Source organism: Glossina fuscipes, unplaced genomic scaffold, assembly GCF_014805625.2.
Source record: "Glossina fuscipes isolate IAEA_lab_2018 unplaced genomic scaffold, Yale_Gfus_2 222, whole genome shotgun sequence".
NCBI classification, from domain to species: Eukaryota; Metazoa; Arthropoda; class Insecta; order Diptera; family Glossinidae; genus Glossina; species Glossina fuscipes.
This window is the reverse complement of record NW_023998565.1, coordinates 1059104-1079422: the sequence shown is the minus strand read 5'-3', so window position 1 is coordinate 1079422 and position 20319 is coordinate 1059104. Positions and strand designations below refer to the sequence as shown.

Here is a 20319-nt window from a genome sequence, read left to right as displayed (position 1 = left end):
CACTTAGAGTAAAAATTCTTTGTAAATTCGGAATCATGTTTATGAAATGGGTTTTCTTTGTTGGACATGTGTTCATGTGTAGGATAAAATCTACTTCTTTTAATTCTTCAATATTACCGATGCCATGTGTAGAACATTTAATTAAGAAAATTAGGTTACGACCTGTTAATATAGTAGATGATGTTGTAGTGATGAAATTTTTGAATGCTTATACCGGTTCAGTAACACACTCTTGGTTTGATGTGAATCGTCTGTAAATGTATATCTGGGCTTGATGTTTATACGTTTCTTTCTATTTTTTCTTTTGTTTTGCTGCCTTTTACTCACTTATATATACATTTTTTATCTTAACTCTTTTCTTTTTATTTAATCTCAAGTTCCGATGTGGTAATTGAGCCTGTATTATAATTGCTTAACTCTACTGAAACTTTATTGTCACTGACTTTTATAGATGTTTGAACAAATTGTAAATAAATATTAGTCATTTTCAAGCTTATCTCTCACTCATAATAATAAATACGTATATGTTCAAAAATTACTAACAAAAGAACTGCTGAAGTTGCACATCTTAGAAATGTGAGAACGCTATCTACCAACAGAGTTTAAAAAAAGTTTGGTTTTATTATTCCTATTTTCACATTGCGTTGCAGTGCTTGATTGTTTGTTGTTCAACGTTTTATCGGGTGCCGATGAGGCATGGAAATAAAAGCTAGCCGTAGTCATACAAATGATGGCGTACAATGGCTTACAAAATGAAAGAAATTTAATACTAATATATTCGCTCCTAACCTCTTCGAAGCGATTGACGACTCATGCATATACATATTTTTTTTCTTTGCAAAGGCGGAACGCATTCCAATAGTTATATAAGAATTCGGCTAAAATATTCATCCCCGAAATCGAACAGCTCTGAGCAAAAAAGTGATGAAAACCTTAGATTCGCGCAAGGCTGCTATTAAATACTTTACAGCGCTTCGCTTAATGTACTCAATTATTTTCGTGATACAAGATCATAGAACATACATTACGTCCATGCGAAGTAGTTCAAATTTAAAATGGACACAAACTTTGGGTGCGTCGTATTGTCTGTAAGTAACATTAAAATATTTTTTCAATAATTAACATCTCCAAATTTGAGGTTTGAAAGGAATGACAATAACAGTTCAGATGAAAGCAATACGAACGGTATTACGTGACATTAACAAGAAGAGTGATAGTACCGAGAGTGAAGATGAACTGAATATTGCTTGTACGAGTTACGCTAACAATAAATAAAGATTTTGATGCGAAAATAACATTAAAACATATTTTTCTAAAAATCGTCTTATAAATTTGAAGTGCACCTTATCGTCCGGTACGCTTATAGTTAATGAAAAAAAGTAAGCGATTTTTTGCTTTGTTTGTTTTTATGTGTTTGGTAAAGAAATAGTATTATAAACAAATAAGAAAGCGTTTATATTTTGTAATGAAAATTGATCGAAAATAGTTATCTGATACCCTGAGGTATAACATTGAGTTGGATTGATTTTACAAACGGCGTTGCCTATAAGGAGCCTCAGGTTAAGCACGCGTTTATTTCGTAACAAGGCGCAACGTTGGGAGTATGATTGTATAAGTAAGATTATAGAAAAGGTATATCTTAAGCCCTTCTGCATGTTACATACGTCCGCACTGTATGGTACCCTGTACCATAGGTCGTGTAAGATATAATCATTGTTATGTGGCGTGTTTACCTTAAGATACTCTGGTGCAGTTTTATACACAAAAACAAAGAACTTAGTAGTGCACTTATATTTATTACAATATATATACCGTGCGCTTTTTTAAAAAATCTTGGTTCTAGACTAATGTGCTTAGAGTTCTGAAATATGGACAATTTTATACTCTGTCGCTTGCTTTCCATGCGAACCCCTCTATATATAGCGGTGGGGAAAGGATAGACATATGTGATCCAAATTCCTTACAATTAATTTTTACGCTGCATTGGTACTATGCATGACCATGATATATTAAAAATTAGACGTTTTGGCATATAAGGGTTTAATATAAAGTCCAAAAAGTAGATGAAATTCGGTAAGGTTACTTCTTTTGTCAAATTATTATTACAAATGGATTTTCATTAAAAAATATTGGAAGTTAGACATTTTTTACCGCAAATCGTTTGTGTCGTGAAATTCTGAAAATTATAATATTTTTTCATATAGCGTTATATGGGAAGCGAAAAAGTGATCCGATCCGAACCATATAAATATCTCGAAAATGTGGATCTTTAGGCGGCACACAAAAATCCACGAAGGAAAGAGCAGACAACTTTAGATGGATTCATGAAACGATTTTGAATTGATTGATGTAATAAAAGGCGGCTCTAGCTCAAGATCTTCTTCGTCCGCGCAATATGCCTTCACTAGAAGAGGGCTAGGGTATAAAAATAGTTTCTCTGCCTTCGATATGTTGTATAATTTATTTTAAATAGTATAAAACCATAAATTTGATCGAATATTTTCTTATACCTCCCTTAAGGTTTAACCTTAATCGTAACTTTCCAAAGATCAAGTTTCGAATGCTATTATTAAACAATCGTAGGCAAGTCGAAGGCAGGCCTCTGAACAACGTTACAGTTTGGACCAATATGAAGAGTTGTTGATAATAAGTACCTTGCTTGGAATGTGCCAACCCATAGTCTATTATTTGGCGTGATCGCGTTGAAAATCGTTCGCGTTATTTTGGTAACGTCATCAATATAAGGTATTGCTTTGATCAGTTTCTCGAAAGAATGGCCATCCAATCGTAAATATAATTGTAAAATAAAAAGCTTGATCTTTAAAATATTGTTGAAATATCTGTTCAGAAGAAATAATTTATATAGTTATATATATAATTGTGCAAGAAAAAGTTATGTTGTAGTAATAATATTCGAGCAAATTTTTTAAAGTCTTTAGCCATTGATTAAGTTTATAATACTACATACTGTACAAAAATTCAATGCAATAGTGGTTGCTCGCAGTCAACAATATAGTTTCAAATTTAGGTTTTCTTACTTTTAAAAACGTTGTTATCAAATATTTATTTATTTATTCAATTAATTAAATTTCGCTACAGAACAAGTCATTAACCGAATGTAGGCTGCAAAATAACTTAAAATGTAATATAAAAAAGAAAAAATAAATAAAAATAAACATGTGATCAACATATTAGTTTGGGGAAAAAGAAATCCATTATTTTTTCGGTAGATGGCTGCACTGATAGATTTCTCGTAAAGTATCGATCAAACAATTTCGTATTTATGCTCGTTGGAAAGGTGACATTTCGCAGTAAAAAAAATTCTTTTACTGTTTTTTGTTTGGTGCATTCAGTTGTAAGTTACAGCGTGTTAAAAATGGAAGTGAACAAAGAGAAAATTCGGTACATTTTACAGTTTTTCTTTGACAAAGGCGAAAATGCAAGCCAGGCGGCTAAAATTGTGAATGGTGTTTATGGTTCCGATACTGTAACAGCCAATAATGTGCAATTTTGGTTTCGGCAGATTCTGTTCAGGAATTTTTAATGTTAAAGATGCACCTCGCACAGCTAGGCCGGTCGTCGAAAATGTCGATAAAATCGGAGAAATGATCGAAGTTGACCGACATATTAGCAGTCGTAACATCGCCCAGGAGCTAAAAGTCGACCATAAAACAGTTTTAAACCATTTACACAAAGCTGGATTCAAAAAGAAGCTCGATGTTTGGGTGGCACACCAATTAACAGAAAAAAACATGATGGATCGAATTTCCATCTGCGAAGACTTGGCCAAACGGAATGAGATAGACCCATTTCTTAAACGGATGGTGACTGGAGATGAGAAATGGATCACATATGATAACCCTGTGCGAAAACGATCGTGGTCAAAGAGCGGTGAAGCACCTCAAACGGCCAGGAAGGTTTTGCTATGCATTTGGTGGGACTGGAAGGGGATTGTTTATTATGAGTTGCTTCCATATGGCCAAACGCTAAATTCTGATCTCTACTGTCAACAACTGGACCGTTTGAAGATAGCGATTGACCAGAAACGGCCAGAATTGGCCAACAGGAGAGGTGTCGTGTTCCACCAGGACAACGCTAGGCCACACACATCTACAGTGACTCGCCAGAAACTTCGGGAGCTTGGGTGGGAAGTTTTAATGCATCCGCCATACAGTCCGGACTTGGCACCAAGCGATTATCATCTTTTTCTTGCATTGCAAAATTTCTTTAATGATAAAAAATTGGAATCTAGGAAGGATTGTGAAAATCGACTACTAGAGTTTTTTGCAAATAGAGACGAGGACTTCTATGAGAGAGGCATTTTGAAGTTACCTTTAAAATGGCAACAAATCATACAACAAAACGGTGCATATTTGACCCAAATCGGACAATCCGAAGTATGTTAAATAAAGTCCTGAAGTTCATATAAAAATAATGGATTTCTTTTTCCCCAAACTAATATAATATACAACAAAATTCATCTCAGCCGTAAATTAAGATACAGGGATATATGTTGATAAATGAATATGAGTTTATTTATAGATTATTAACAATAACAAATAGAAAATACCAAAAATAAAGAAGTATTTTGATTCTATTTACCGACATTTGTACAAGACTTCTAGGAGCTATCTAGGACTAGTTGTGTAATGACGGATCAAGTAAGTGGTATTGATCGTTGAACATTTTACACATTATTCAAAATGGTTTGAACAACTCATTATTGGTACGGCATTATGGTAGCTGCAAGACCACAAAACGTCTTGAGATCCTATAGGGGACGTGAATATCAACAAGTTCTAATAAAGCCGGCTAATAAATATCACTTTTTATTAGGTTAAAGAGAAACGTTACACGCAACATTTCACGCCTTTTTTCAAGGGTAAGCAAATCAATGAGCGTCTATTATTATACGCTGAAAGAGATATAGCAGGATCCCATCCTTAACTTTGCAAATCAAACATCAAGAAGTCCCGTTGAACAGACAAACTAATGACGAGTATACAAGATGTGGTTTAACTAAAAAAGTATACAAGCACTTCGTAACGTGTCGGTCTTTAAATTATTTAGACCATATTTTTATAACCCCAAAAAGGGATCTAGCTTTATTAACTGACATCTCTATATGACTGTCAAACTTGAGTTTTGAGTCAAAAACAACTCCTAAGTCTTCGAAATTGCAAACAATTTCCAGAATCGGCTGGTCAATACAATAATAACAAGGCATTACACTAAGGTATCATACCATCTTCTTACATTTTCTTGATTTCAGCACCATGTATTGAGTCAAAGGAGTGGGACAGTTTAACGTCGTCTACAAACATTAAAACACGGGAATGTTGAATGCACTAAGGCAGGCCATTCGCGTATAAAATAAATAAAGCAGGCCAAGATGACCGTCATGAGAAACATCAGAAGTAACGACATTTACTCTATATTGACAAGAATTCAGCATCACCCGTTGGATGCGATCAGACAGATAACTACTGAACCACTGTTCGAAAAACCAAGTCGACCTATTTTGTAGCCTAACAATCTCTAATGAATTCTGTCGAAAGCTTTGGAAGAGTCCGTAAAAAAAAGGTCACTTTGCTTATGATTTGAAAATGCCTTGAGAATTGGATAACAAAACTCCCAAAGATTAGTACCAATTGATCTTTCTTTTAAAAAACCGTGCTGCCAGTGCGATATAATTGACCCTAAAACCGGAGTAAGACCTTTTGCTGCCAGTAGTTTGGGCAATGGACTAAGTTTGGCAGTTCCCCTATAATTCTCAATAAGTTTGCGAGAACCACTTTTATAAGGAGGTAAAATAAAACTACACTTCCAAACCGATGGAAAGTAACTTTTTTTCAAACAAACATTAAAATTATGTGTCTTACACATAATTTTAATTGAGAACGTAGTAAGTCAGCACAATGTTTGAGAACAGCAGACAGAACGCCACCAACACCAGGGTAATTACAATTGCAACGTTGACAGTGCTGTAAATATTTCTTCTTTCTTGAAAGACGTAGACAGAAAAACATCGAAGCGGCTTATTGAATACGAATAATTAATTATCAGACGAAATATTTGAACATTGGTAGACGGTTATTACAGACGCATCGGATGATTCGGAATTTCCAAAGCTCATGATGTAAGGAACCACTTTTTCTACTTTTCGTTTAGCATTTACGAATTTAGAGAAGCCCTTAGGATTTTTAAGAAGTTTGCATCTGTTTGCATCAATAAAATTGGAAAAACAAGTTTCTCTCAGGAAGTTATAATCTCTCAGGAAGTTATAATGAAAACACTCCGAGTGAATAGCCTACTTTTTTTATTATGATTAAATGCTTGGTATACCAAATAGGAAACTTTGAAGTGGCAAGACTTAAACTGTACCGAGAAGGAAATTACGGAAAAAGTAAATAAAGTAAATAAAGGATAACGAATCATTAATATGTTCACAGCGTAGGTCCTAGTCAATGCCACTCACTATTATCACTATTACTAAATGTGCATCGGCATCTTTTAGGCGCTATGAAAAGACGCTTGAAAGACACCGCACTGAATTAAGAGCAAAACAGAAATAATCGATTTCAGAGAGAATATCATTAATTAATCGCAATAAAAGCGGCACTATTTTCAACTAAACCCATTTTTTATTTACCAGCCACACTCAGCAGTCATAGATACAATTACAAAGCATCGTTCAGTGTACACTATTCTTGTCATGCGCGCCAGTACATATTCATCTTGGTCAAGCATATTGAAATGGTTAAACTTCGCTTGTTGGGCATTTGTTGTTATTCATGAAGGTAGGCATGTGTAAGAGCATGACACATCCTTGGAAACATTTCTGAAGTGAACGATATCCTTAATAAATTTATGAAAGTGCCTTTTTGCCCCAATAAATTTACTTTTGCATTCCTCTACCTACAAGTGTACCTTTTACGGTGAAAATATGCTATCAGATATGTACATATAAAACCGAAATTTTTGCATAGAAAGTATACTCCTGCATTATATGAAAATGATAACAATTACATTACTCAAAGTATTTGCCATCGTTAGTTATACATTGTTACCTTTTTGACAGTTGGTGTATGTCACGACAAAAAGAATGTTACTCATTTGACACGTCGCTCCAGTATCTAAGTGAAGTGCCGTTGAACAAATGGTAATCGGAAGAATTTGACTTAACACTTCTCAGTTGGGTGCTTACGATATATCGCGAACCGGTTGTCTTAACATTACAACTGTAGGAAAAAGGAAAACTTCAGGCATGTATGTCTTCTTCATAAAGTGTTAGAGTCGTCTTCTGACAAATTCTAGCTTAATATTTACATAACCAGTAAAAAGTAATTCTATTTCCTACGAATATTCATTCTATTTCTGAGAAAATTAATTTAATCCAAATTAATTTAAGAAATTAATTCTTACTGCGGAATTGATTGCTGCTAACTTTAGTCGTTTTACGTTTTTATTCAACTATTGCAAGATTAAGTTTGTATCAGTGAATTGTGATTTTTATGATAATATATATATATATATATATATTCTTACAAGATTTATACACAAATTATTTACAGGAACTTATATTGACAGCACCTTAATTTTCGTTCTGGTCTTGTGCGTTCGAAAACTGCAATTCATCTGTCTTGACTCGAATCTAACTTTTTTAAGATTACTTAAATTCATCGCGACTTCTTTGTGTTAATCCCTGCTTCCACTAAATTTCTGCTAATTGTTGTTAACCTTTTTGTGACTCGCCTGCTGCATGGAACAGTTCCAGCGTTTCTTGGAAAATCGACCAAGTTTTATGAAAAGTCGTATTATCATATCACATGGAATTTTCGTCAAAATATATGTTAAATGTCTTATCGAGGAAGATTTCTAACCAATAAATGAACGATGAAGGTTTTTGATTGAATTTACATATATGTAACTAAAAAACTAATAAAGAAAGTATGAAAGATCCTTTGATCGATCCCAGGATCCTATCCAGGAAAATACCGCGTAAAAATAGTTTAACCTACGAACTCAAAAGCACTTCCAAATGAGAGTTAAAGAACAGATAAACCTGATTTGTGCATCCAAAAAAATGTGTCACTTCGTAGTTCTGAAATAACGATCAACCTAGTGAGCGTTCTACATTTAAATTGCTTGGAAATTTCAAGAACTGAATAAATAAGAATACGATGTGAAGTACTTTTTATTGTCATTTAATCTTAATTTTTGCAGCTGTGATTATTTATATGTACGCAAAAAGTCGACAAAATTTTCATCAATTAAATTGCATAGAACACGTCACCGTCGATATGTTAGTTGTTTTGAAAATTATATCTCGCGAAAATGATAATTAAATCTTAGCTCACTTATAAGGTCGAAATCTATTTCTTATAAAAGGTATCACATTAAGAAGTACCGAGTGCTAGAGCACAGGAGTTAATACATTAATTTTCAACACTTTTTTCACTATTAAGAAATAGGCATACTACGATCTACGCAAAGAGTATATCAGCACTGACGCTGACCTCCATGACAATTGTGTGACGTTCAATTACAAATCAATTTGTTGTTTAATTCAATTACTATATGATTCTGGGATGGTGCGTCAATTACTAATTAACAATAAATCTTTTCTTAAAGTTGACGCTTCTGTATAAAATCGCAGCAAAGCTAAGGCTGTTCTTTTACGCTACGCCAAGTCATTGGACCGACCTGCCATAGATTTCGAATCATGGATCGGATGTGATAATATCTTTTTCTATACATTTGTTGAATGCAGTTCGTGAGTTACTCTCTTTCCCAACATTCAGATTAAATAAAAAATTTCCACGTGTTAATGATAAATACTATAACCGTGAATGCAATTGATGGCTTATAATCAAATTTAAATTATTTTAATAGAATTTTCTAATGAAATAAATCTTTTTTCATTCGTTTGTTTTTACGTATTTTTTAAAATATTAGTCTTTCTTGTTTATGGCACACATATAAAAAACCATACTGTAACAAAGATTATAATGTAATGTGCGGGAAGTGCGTAAAAAAAAATAAGAGAGTTTACAAAAACTTTGCATATATAGAAAATTTCTCCATATTTTGCTTACTGAGATAAAGTATCACATGTTGCTACTTGCGGATATCCAAATCAAACCGCTGTTGAAACTCTAAAATTATCACATATATAATTTTCTATGCTTTATTTTCTTTCTCTTTTAAGATGCCTATAATACCATAAGTCAAGGCATCGTTTTGTTGAACGGCCTGGACTTTCGCTTCAACTTTGTTATTTTGTAATCATATGCATAAAGCAATACTATTCTCTTTGTTCCATATTTTAAAATTATTTATTTTTTGTTTTTACAAAAGAAAGCTTTAAACTCAATGAATGAATATATTTTTCTCATGCACCGTGGACATCATTGAGTCAAATTTTAAATTACTGTTGAATTGTAAGTGTTTATATATAGTTTACACATAACTTGCGTTGCTGGAGTCAAAAGCCTAGAATTGTTTTGAAGTACGATGTAAATGCATTCATTATGTTCAGCATTTCACTCGCACGATTAGAAACAAAGACAAATAATTATGCAAATATCAAAATAACCTCGTCTTGGCTAATATGATATAAAATTAAAAAGAAGAGTTCACTTGGGCAAGCCGCAAACACGTGAGGCAGACCAATTGAACTCATGTGGTCTATGAGTGCATACGGATTTATGTTTGCGTAGATGTTATCTCTATCAAGTGGGTCATGGTGGAGGCTTGTTTTGAGAGTCTTTGTAAGTACTTCTATGAAAAGTCAAGAAATTTTAGAGAAGCATAATGGTAACGTGCAAAGAAATAAGCTTGGTATTGATAAACTCTCTATTATAACATTCATTAATTCTTTCATAATTCGGAAAAAATTTTCATTGTTTTGGAGTATGACCTCGATTGATATGGTACCGTGTCCTAGACTTGTAGGAAAATACGTGACGTTTACTAGAAATAAGCTTCGTCAACACCACCAACAAGCAAATGCGTTATTTGGTTCCCCTCTAATACTCTCGACGTTCAAGATGCGCCACCCTCTTGTCGATCAATCGTTGAAAAGTCGATGAAATTTTTCAAAATATTAACAAAGGTAGGCTTATTTCCTAAAATAATTTTGCGACATAATGTCGCAAACAAAGAAAGTTTGATATTTGTGAACCACATGGATAAATAGTGAAAAGTATTATCGATAACAAGCAATAAAAAATGGGTCACAGTCCAAAAAGAACAAAAGCTTGATTTTGGTGAAATTGGGAAGAAATCGTTGAATACGATCAAAGTGGGCAATTGAGCTAAAACGTTTAGAATTGATTAACAAGAAAGACATCATCGCCCATCATAACAATGCTGAAGCAAACGAATCTTAAGTTTTATTGCGTCCACACTGTAGCGCAGACCTTGCTTAGTCCAAGGGTTTTTTCTTCCCTCTCTGCACAATTCTTTAATGAAGTAAAGGTGACATCAAAGAAGGCATGTGAAAATCAGTTGACTCATTTTCTCGGCGAGAAATGTCAGGATTTCTATAACGATGATATAATGATCTTATGAGAAGAGTGACAAAGGCATGTAACAAAAACATTGAAAATTTTTTCTTTATCTGTCATGTTGAAATATTAGCAAATTATGTACTTGTTATATCGAATATTTTGTAATAGGCAAAGTAACAAGTCTTCACTTTTGATTAAAGAAGTGGGTCGTACTTTTTGGATTTTTCAACATCGTTCACGGGTTCCAAACTTTATCGTAAATAGTAAATTACTCTTATTAATAAAATTAAAACAAGAATATAAATGGCTAAAATGTTAACGCAAAACGAAAAGCTAAACAGCGAGAATCACTCACTTTGGTCGGTCCAGATGCAGCGCCTATTGGTTATGTTGGATTACTGGAACGTTATTGCTAAACATAAAGAGCATGGTATGGGAGCAAGCGGACAGTAAGGCGGTAAGGTGTTAAAATGGTGCAATTACTACACATCAGCTAAGAATGCCTGGGAAACCCTACATGCTGTTTATCAAACCAAAGGTCCTACAAGAAAAGCACCTTTATTTAAAAAATCAGTAAGGTTTATTTTTATTCGTTCCGAGAAACCAACTAAATAATTTTGTTCTGTCGCAGCGGATTAAAAAAATCGATATACAGGATCATCTCCCCAGTATTCTTTTATTGTGTAGCCTATCTACAAAATTGGGTAATTTCGTCGTTATAATGGAATGTTGAGACTCCCTTTCTACTTTTAGAATTATTGATAATTAGAACTTTAAAGGAAGAACAACGAAAAAACAATTTGTCAGCTATGACGCGTGAAGAGCAAGTTTTTGTAATGAAAAACAAAATCGATTTAAAGTTTTTTCAAGAAACCAAATCATAAAGTGATAATTGTGTAAGTAGACGAAATGTTAAATGTAATGCTATGAAATGGAGAGGTATTCGTACTCATTGCAAGAATCCACATAACTCTAATGAGAATAGTTTTGATGATCACGACTGGATTCCTGACAGTGGTGCTTGCTTACACATGCTTTATGACATATGTTTGACTGTGTTAGAGCTTGCTTCAGGTAATCAGGTAGTAATTTAATAACAATGCGAATCAGAAATGTAGTTGTTAAATCGGAACAAGGAACTATTAAACCATTAAAATCGAATATACTCAGAAAAGAAAAGAAGAAATTCCTTACAGTGTCAGATAGTAAATCTGTCTTAACCGCTTTACAATCATTTCCCTCGGGTAAAACTCACCCTTACATATTAGAAATCGGAACCCCACTTTATAGCCTCAAACCTAATACATTTTGCCTACATTTTCTCTGGGTGCCCAATCACATAGGCATTCTTGGCAACAACACTGCAGATAAAATTGCATTTTCTAGAACATCTCATTTTATTGATCGTGATGAAATAATTCACCGTATGGTCGTCATTTATACCCTTTAGCTCCGCAAAGAAATAAAACTCTTTTGTTTATCAATTGTGGGCTCTGACGTGACATTAGTTGCTTTACTAACAAGCTGATGTTTAATCACACCTATTTAAAATTAACATAGTAAACAACCCCTTATGTATATGTAGAGTCTTACAATCTTCTGATCATATTCTATTTGTCTGCCCGAATGTTACCACTTCTTTCCGCCATTCCACACTTCGCAAATTTTTGCGTTCTCACAATTTAACAGCTCACTTCGTGATCTTATCTTTTTTTTAAATTACGACATTAAGATATATAAGCGTTCACAGTCCAATTATTAACATACTCTCTTTTACACTTTTTTACTCACACACTCATCAATTCCTTCATATGACACTTTATACTCATGTACTACATTACTTCTTGCACAATGGAATTTACTCCTCGCTGTTCTGTTCTATCATACGTGGCGGACGAGTGATATCTATATTTTAATAAAAATTAAAAAATAAATAACGTGACGGACGTATAGCATGCAAAATTAAAAAGACTAATCAAATAGACACTAAAATAACTAAACAATAATACTATATATCAAATCTAACTCCAACCTTACTAAGTTCGAAATAAAGATCTCTGTGATCACATTGAGCCGCTTTTACACATCTCAGCGACTTTTCGGTTGTTGATTTGCTGAATAACAGAAGAAACTCGATTTTTTTTTTTGATCAACAAGATAATGAAAAATGGTAGTTCTGGACTATTCGTTAATAGTAAAAGCTATTGTGAAGCTATTGTGAAAAAGAACTCATTTTTGTCGATCATCTTAACGGTGGTATATACAAAGTTTATTTCAAATCTAAAAATAAGTGAGGTATGTAAAATACACAAGATTCACAAAAAGTCTTATGGCACAAAATAATAAACTATGGGATGGTTCGTGGCGTACAAATAGATTTTAAGGAATATAGCTGTGCAATACGCGCATCGTGTAAAATAATTCGATGCGTAATGGTGTACTTTTTGAAATAAAAATCAGACACATTTAATGAATTTGAAAATTTTGTTGATGTAAAGCAAAAATAAACCGATTTAAAAAATTAGGACCGATAATGATCGCGAATGTATTAATAATCGTTTTGAAAATTTTTTAACACACAACAGCATATTAAACCGAAATACAAATAGTTACACATCCCAGCAAAACGGCGTTGCAGAGAGGGATATTGGGGCCCTAGTAGAAATAGTGTGTTATATTCTAGAAGAATGAAAAATTTCTAAATGGTTGTGGATGAAGGTTGGAAACACTGTCGTATACATCAGGAATAGATCGCGTACAAAAATTTTGCAAAAAGGTACACCACGCGAAAAACTATTTGGAAGGAAACCATCAGTAATTCATATGAAAATTTTCGGCTGCAATGTAATAATATAGGAAAAGAGTTCTGAACGTTCAAAGTGCTATGTTAACTTTTGTAGATTATACATCAAATAAACTGGGCTAACGTTAATTTGATAAAACAACAAAAACAATCGTTTCTTTACGAGGTATAAAACTCTTCGAAAACTTTTTCGACAAGTATTAATAATAATACTGAAAATGTCATTGCAGAACAAAATACAATTATTAACTATAACCGTAAAATGACGCTGATGAAACCCCTAAAGTAATAAATGAATTGCATGAAGAAGAAGAAACCCCAAAAACAAAGACTTATAAGAAAAGTAAAAATCAAAAACTTTGGCTACGAAAAGTACAATTAAAAAAAATTGATCGAGGCAAGCAATAAAAATGTTATCGGGTTTTAATAGATTTTGTCAAAAAATATAATCAAGATCGTCGATTGACAGGTATAAGACATGGCTTTTTGTACAAGGTTTTTTCAAAAGACACATATAATGCTAAAAATAAATGATATTATGGTGAATTTGAGTTTCAAATGTTGTCAAACAGATGATTGCTATAAATACATGTATATGTTTCGTCAAACAATAATGAAGTGAATAGGTGCGTTACTTTAAAAACGGCTACATATTTTTGGTACATACTACAAAGGAAAATATATTTGCTTTATTATTAGGGATCGAAGGTAATTGACCATAAGGCCTCCGGTGGTTTCATACTCACCCAAGTTGCAAGGTATGTTGCTTTTTTCCGGAGTGTTTTAAACGAAATTGGTTTTAAAAGTATAACACAAGATTCAATATAAACTCGATGCGGTGACCAACGTGCCCAGTATTTGGTGAAAGCTCAGTAAGCCATGAAACGTGCTAAACGCATTCGTGTTCATTACATAAAAGATAAAATAAAGTCAAATGAGATCACTTTACATTACATTCTACATTCTGTAATTAGAAGCACATAATTTGTTGCAAAATGATTAATTTAAAATTTTTATAGTTATCTTAATATTGTGTAAGTAACTTACTTAACTTTGAGGCGGCGTTTTTTAGAATATTGGCAAATTAAGTTCTTGTTAAATAAAATATAATAAAATACAAAAAGTTAACAAGTTGTGCTTTGTCAAAGTCGAACTTATTTCTTCTCTTCAATTTTCAATAAAGGACGTGCGTCGTTCTTTTTCTGATTTCCCAAATTACTTGCTCCAAATATTAAATTGCTGGTTTCTGTAAATAGTAAACTACAATGGTTCAAGCCTTCTCGCGGATTTTCATTATTTATAAACGAATTTGTAGATTTATTTCTAACTTTGCAACTTTGCAAGCAAAAAGCTAAGAATACAGATGCGAAGTTTCATCTATAGTATGAAAGAAAAAAGGGGAAAGACAGACGAAGATGACTCTACTATGAACGCTACGTTGAGCCAAAATATAAGTAATCTGTCTTGTGTCTAATAGAAGTTTCCTCAATGGCTATGAAATTAATTAACAAACATTAAAATCCAAATCTAAGTAAATATGCACTAAATGGCCAAACGCGAATTTTTTTAAGTTAAAAAGATACTTGGTAAAAAAGACGTTTCAGCTTAATTCATAGTCGACTGTTCGTAATCCTTGCATTCGCCGAATCAGCCGATTGGCTAAATCAACTAATTTTATCGCATGACTTCTGATAGGTATTGTCACAGGATACTTTATTAGCTGATTTCACTGGAACACTTGGCAATGTCTTTATAATGTATTGAACGCTTTTTCTATAAAATTCCTTGTAAACTTTATCCCATCTGATCTATACATTGCAACAAAAATACAATTCGATTTTTGTTTACTAAATTAAACACACAGCTAAGGTTAAATTAATTTCACTACTTAGGCTTGTGGAGAATACATAAATTTTGTGGGATCTCTCCATCAGTAGATAAATCCAAAGGACACTTAAAATTTTTTAATTTGGTTTCGATGTTACTTTCTCGGTTACTATACTTTAATTTATCCCATTTGACAAGTATTTTTCTTCAAGTTTAGAATGATAAGTTTTTTCACAGGTCTTATGCTACCTGTGTGAATAAACACAAATTCATCGGCTCTTTAGAAATTTAAAAATTTTTTATATAACCAACAAAGAAATTATGTAGACGGAGAGTGAGAAAAAGCGGCTGAGAAAGAGAAATATTTTTCCCTTATGTCACATTCATACATCAAATCATCATGTTATATAAAATATTGTAGGCAATTACAAAAAACTTTGCTTTAGGAATAGTTGAGTTGGCGTAGAAGTTTGGAAAACGTTTGACACTAGCAGCCAATAGCTTAAAAAAATGAAATAAACTAAAACAAGTAATAGCTGGCAAAGGCAGACTATTAGACAACCTACCGCTATTACAGTTATACGCTCTTGTTGTTACACATTATGTTCACGCAAAGGCATACTTTTAATGAAAGGTAGCATATTAGAAGGATCCTTATAGGCGATAGTATCCAGAAAGTTATGAAGTCATTTTCACCACGAAATATTATCTTTTTAATACATAAAAACAAAAAATTTTGAAAATTGCAATTTTTCCCTTATAGCGATCGAATAGCCCAAAGTAGGAAATTATATCTGGAGTGGTCGAAAGAATGGACCGATCCAAACCATTTTAAACAGCAACCGTCCATGAATTAAAGCACGTCAATGAATCGGAATTCTGAGATCGATTCAAAAATTGATCTTCAACCACAATGTGGGATATAAAAAAGCAATTAAAATTCTTTTACTTTTCAATTTAATTTATTGTTTATATGACATGAATTATATAAGCGAAGCATAATACACACGTAATAACAAACAGCTTTTGGTAACTGCTTACTTTGCGTGTGTTCGTTCCTAAAAAAGGTAGCCTTGCACGTCTAAAACGGCACGCAAGAAAATGTTAACTGTTAAACAGAGTTTAAAAGTATTTATATCTCTTAAGCCACAGTATGCTTATATGTTAGTGGACCTAAGTATTGTAATTGTGATTGTTTCCGCATTTATTTTACTTGATTCAATTTTTGATATGTGGATAGTCTTATCTTAAGTACATATTAGCTAGATCGGCAAGTATTGCCGAAAGTATTTTACGGACAAATCATAAAAATCCACCATATCGTTTATTAATGGACGAAGTCACAGTATCGACCTGGACGTGTTCTAAAATAGCTGAGAAAATGGCACGAAAATTTATGATTCTTTAGCCGAATTTATAATTACTATTAAAAGCTTCATCTCAATCTTTTAATTTTTCATCAGAAGTTCTGACAACTTTCGATTTGTTCCTAGACTCAATTTCATGCAATGGTTGCCTGGGTGAAGCGAAATTAGTTTTTTATATCTGTCACCAGAATAAGAGGTGTATTCACGATTTTTGTTACGATTTTTAATTCGTTTATGCTATTTGCTTTGTTTTTTTTTGCTCTCCCCTCCACTGATCCATTGTATTTATTCCGGCGGACGGGTGTATGTGACGACTAAATTCATATCTTTTCTACTTACCATTTTAAACCATCATATAAAAGTATGAAACAGTTCATTAATTGTGGGTATATAAGTTTGCCTATCGGAATTTTATTTTCATTGTTTCGAAGACTATGGGAAACATGTGTTTTTGTGCGAAATTTCATACGAAGGGAAGGACAAAAGTGAAAGCTTTTTGTCAGTGTTGGGACTGTTTTAGGGGGACCAGTCCCAGTATTCAAATAGAATTTTCATTACAAGTTGCAAATTACAATAAGTTTGAGGTCAATATCACTTTGGCTTGTAAGTTACAGTTCTCTGCAGGTAGTGGGTCAAATTTTTAAAATGATTTATTTTCAAAGTTATATTTTAACCATCATTTAAGAAGTGCTGTTTTTTATGTCAATATATGAGGGATGAGTGTGCTAAAAAGAGAAAATGGTCAATAGGGCAGATGGATTGAAGGACACCGTTCAATCTATTCGAAAACTTGTATTAGTCCATTGATGCTATTAAAATTCCGATGCCTACCGTTGAGTATGAAAAATGGAAAGCCAAGCTTAGTGCACTTAAACACTTCGGACAACGGCTTTGAAAAAGGCAAACGAAGCAGTAGTCTACCCGTATTAGTATATTGGATCAACTTCATTATAAAAAAACAATCCAGATGTCTCGCAAAGCACAAATAATGGCAGAATTTGTAAGCGCAAATTTTTCCGTCCCGTTATACTTGCTCTAAGATTTTTAAAAGATAAAAAAATGCAGCACATTCGAAGAGTCGAAGTTTGGTTAAATGCAAATCTTTTTGCTTACCATCGACTAATGGAGATTTCTATTACTAGACTTCTATTAAAATTCACGAATATTTATCAAAGATTATATACAGTATGCGTACACGATTTGTGACTGGGTTTGTGTGGAAATGTCCGTCCGACCGTCGGGTCACTGCTGTCAGCTGTTCAAGGGCTTATGATTACGAAAATCAAAGTAGAAAACTGACTTCTAACATATACGATCTTAATTCAACGGCAGATGAACAGTTTGGAAATGAGGCTGATCGACCATTACACAAAGTATACCTATTACACAAAAGTAAAAAACTGTTAATATCGGTCTATTGAGAGATATTTATTAGGACCAATCAAACAGCAAACGCAAAAATATTCTCTTTAAACGAATGTAAACAAGTCCACACTTAACAGAATATTTTGCAATTCTAACGTACTGATTTGATGGGAGATGTAAAAGCAATACATTCTAAGGCTGAATTATGATTGTGGGGAAGAGTGTGTTCGAAGAATTCAATTGTGCTAGCCGTTACATTCTTATAATATTTGACACATCTCTCGTTTGCAATATAGCCTTCGAACTTGTCGTTGCATCTTCATATACCCACGATCGTTTATTTATTGAACAAGTGGCATACAAACAATCCATTCTCACTTTACAGACGAGTAAAAGCCATAGCTTAGATAAGTTTCTTCAAACGTAACATTCCACATAAGTACACGCTAAAATTCTATTCAGTCTATAATGAAATTCTTATATACACATGACCTGTACGGCTGTGCGAGTGCAACACCAGGCATATAACTTCGCTCGACGAAAATAATTGTAATTAAGAGCGAAAATCAAATCGAAACTGAGCCGAAAAAAACCTTATAAAATATAACAATAAGAATAAAAAAAACAACAAAAATAACCGTTTAAGGCGTATTACGAATGTATCTGTTAAGTTAGTTACGCGGCTAGAGCCACCAAAGAGCTTCAGAACAATATAAAACTTTAAAACGTGCAGTAGTTGATTTTTACTGTCTATTTTTGTACCAACGATAACGAAAGTCGTATTAAGTGCTTTTAACGTTCAATTCTAAGAATAGCAGTTTGGATGTGTGTTTATAAATTGCACAAAGACAATAGCAAATACGCTTATCAAGAAAGTATGCATCTAACTGGTAAATTCGCAAAGAGGAAGCGCCTTTGCAATGAATTTCAAGTGAGGAATTTCGGATTCAATCACAACCGCGTGGATCAATTTTATCGTTCTCAGGTACACTCCTAAAATGAATATTCATTAATAAAACGGCGAAGAAATTAAATGTGGCCAGTGAAAAACAATCTGAAATTTTATTTTAATTTAAGTGTATAATTATGAAGTACTTTTTACATTGTTTGCGCAAAAGTGGCAGCTGAAACTTAAAAAGTCGTCATAAATTTAATTTTATAAAAGTAATGTGCAAAAACAAAGCAATTAACTGTTTTGATCTGACCCATAAAAAGTTTTGTAAATTGAATTTTTATTCACTGCTTTGTTTATAGCGATTCAGAGGAATATAATATAATACACATGTATAAAATAGAAAGCAAACATGCGTGTACACAGAAAATATTAGACTAAACAAAATTCATGTATGAATAAGCAATATTTAGTGGTTTTTTGTTTTCAACATATTTTTCAGTTCCTTTTGAAAATAACTTATAAATTTAACAAGCAATACTAGAGGCATTTCACAACACAACCACTTGCAAAAATTAAATAATAATTCTATGTCTCGCGAGTGGCCGATACATATTTATGACAATTAATAAAATGTATATATACCACATTAGCAGCAGAATGGCTAAATTCATTTACTTCTAGGTGTCTGCTTTTTTTTTAAGCTTCTAATTCACTCCTAAGTTGGTTCTTAATGAAATCAGTACTTCAAGTTCAACAAGTCGGATATGTTGAGTTAAGCCTTTGGTCGCCATCATCAAAAAGCTGTGCATACCTAAGGAGGAGTAGTTTACATATATTTTTGATGTATCTATATTAGTTTGTTCATATGTATTAGTTTGGGAAAAAAGAAATCCATTATTTTTATATGAACTTTAAGACTTTATTTAACATGCTTCGGATTGTCCGATTTGGGTCAAATATGCATCGTTTTGTTGTACGATTTGTTGCCATTTTAAAGGCAACTTCAAAATGCCTCTCTCATAGAAGTCCTGGTCTCTATTTGCAAAAAACTCTAGTAGTCGATTTTCACAATCCTCCCTAGATTCCAATTTTTTATCATTAAAGAAATTTTGCAATGCAAGAAAAAGATGATAATCGCTTGGTGCCAAGTCCGGACTGTATGGCGGATGCATTAAAACTTCCCAACCAAGCTCCCGAAGTTTCTGGCGAGTCACTGTAGATGTGTGTGGCCTAGCGTTGTCCTGGTGGAACACAACAACTCTCCTGTTGGCCAATTCTGGCCGTTTCTGGTCAATCGCTATCTTCAAACGGTCCAGTTGTTGACAGTAGAGATCAGAATTTAGCGTTTGGCCATATGGAAGCAACTCATAATAAACAATCCCCTTCCAGTCCCACCAAATGCATAGCAAAACCTTCCTGGCCGTTTGAGGTGCTTCACCGCTCTTTGACCACGATCGTTTTCGCACAGGGTTATCGTATGTGATCCATTTCTCATCTCCAGTCACCATCCGTTTAAGAAATGGGTCTATCTCATTCCGTTTGGCCAAG

The 20319-nt window shown here is 33.3% G+C and overlaps 1 protein-coding gene across 4 annotated transcripts in view; it reads left to right on the top strand.

The window, feature by feature from the left end:
- Nucleotides 1-713: 713 nt before the first annotated feature.
- The window catches only part of LOC119642424 (protein rolling stone-like), a 26536-nt gene continuing 6930 nt past the window's right edge, over nucleotides 714-20319 (top strand). For 2 of the 4 annotated variants that reach the window (XM_038041585.1, XM_038041584.1), the window contains exon 1: nucleotides 18576-18861. In XM_038041585.1, the coding sequence (XP_037897513.1) occupies nucleotides 18700-18861 (162 nt within the window). In that variant the 5' untranslated portion in view covers nucleotides 18576-18699. Of the gene's footprint in view, nucleotides 1089-12790; nucleotides 12810-18575; nucleotides 18862-20319 lie in introns of those variants that run through there. The other 2 variants (XM_038041586.1, XM_038041587.1) reach the window with 2 other exon arrangements.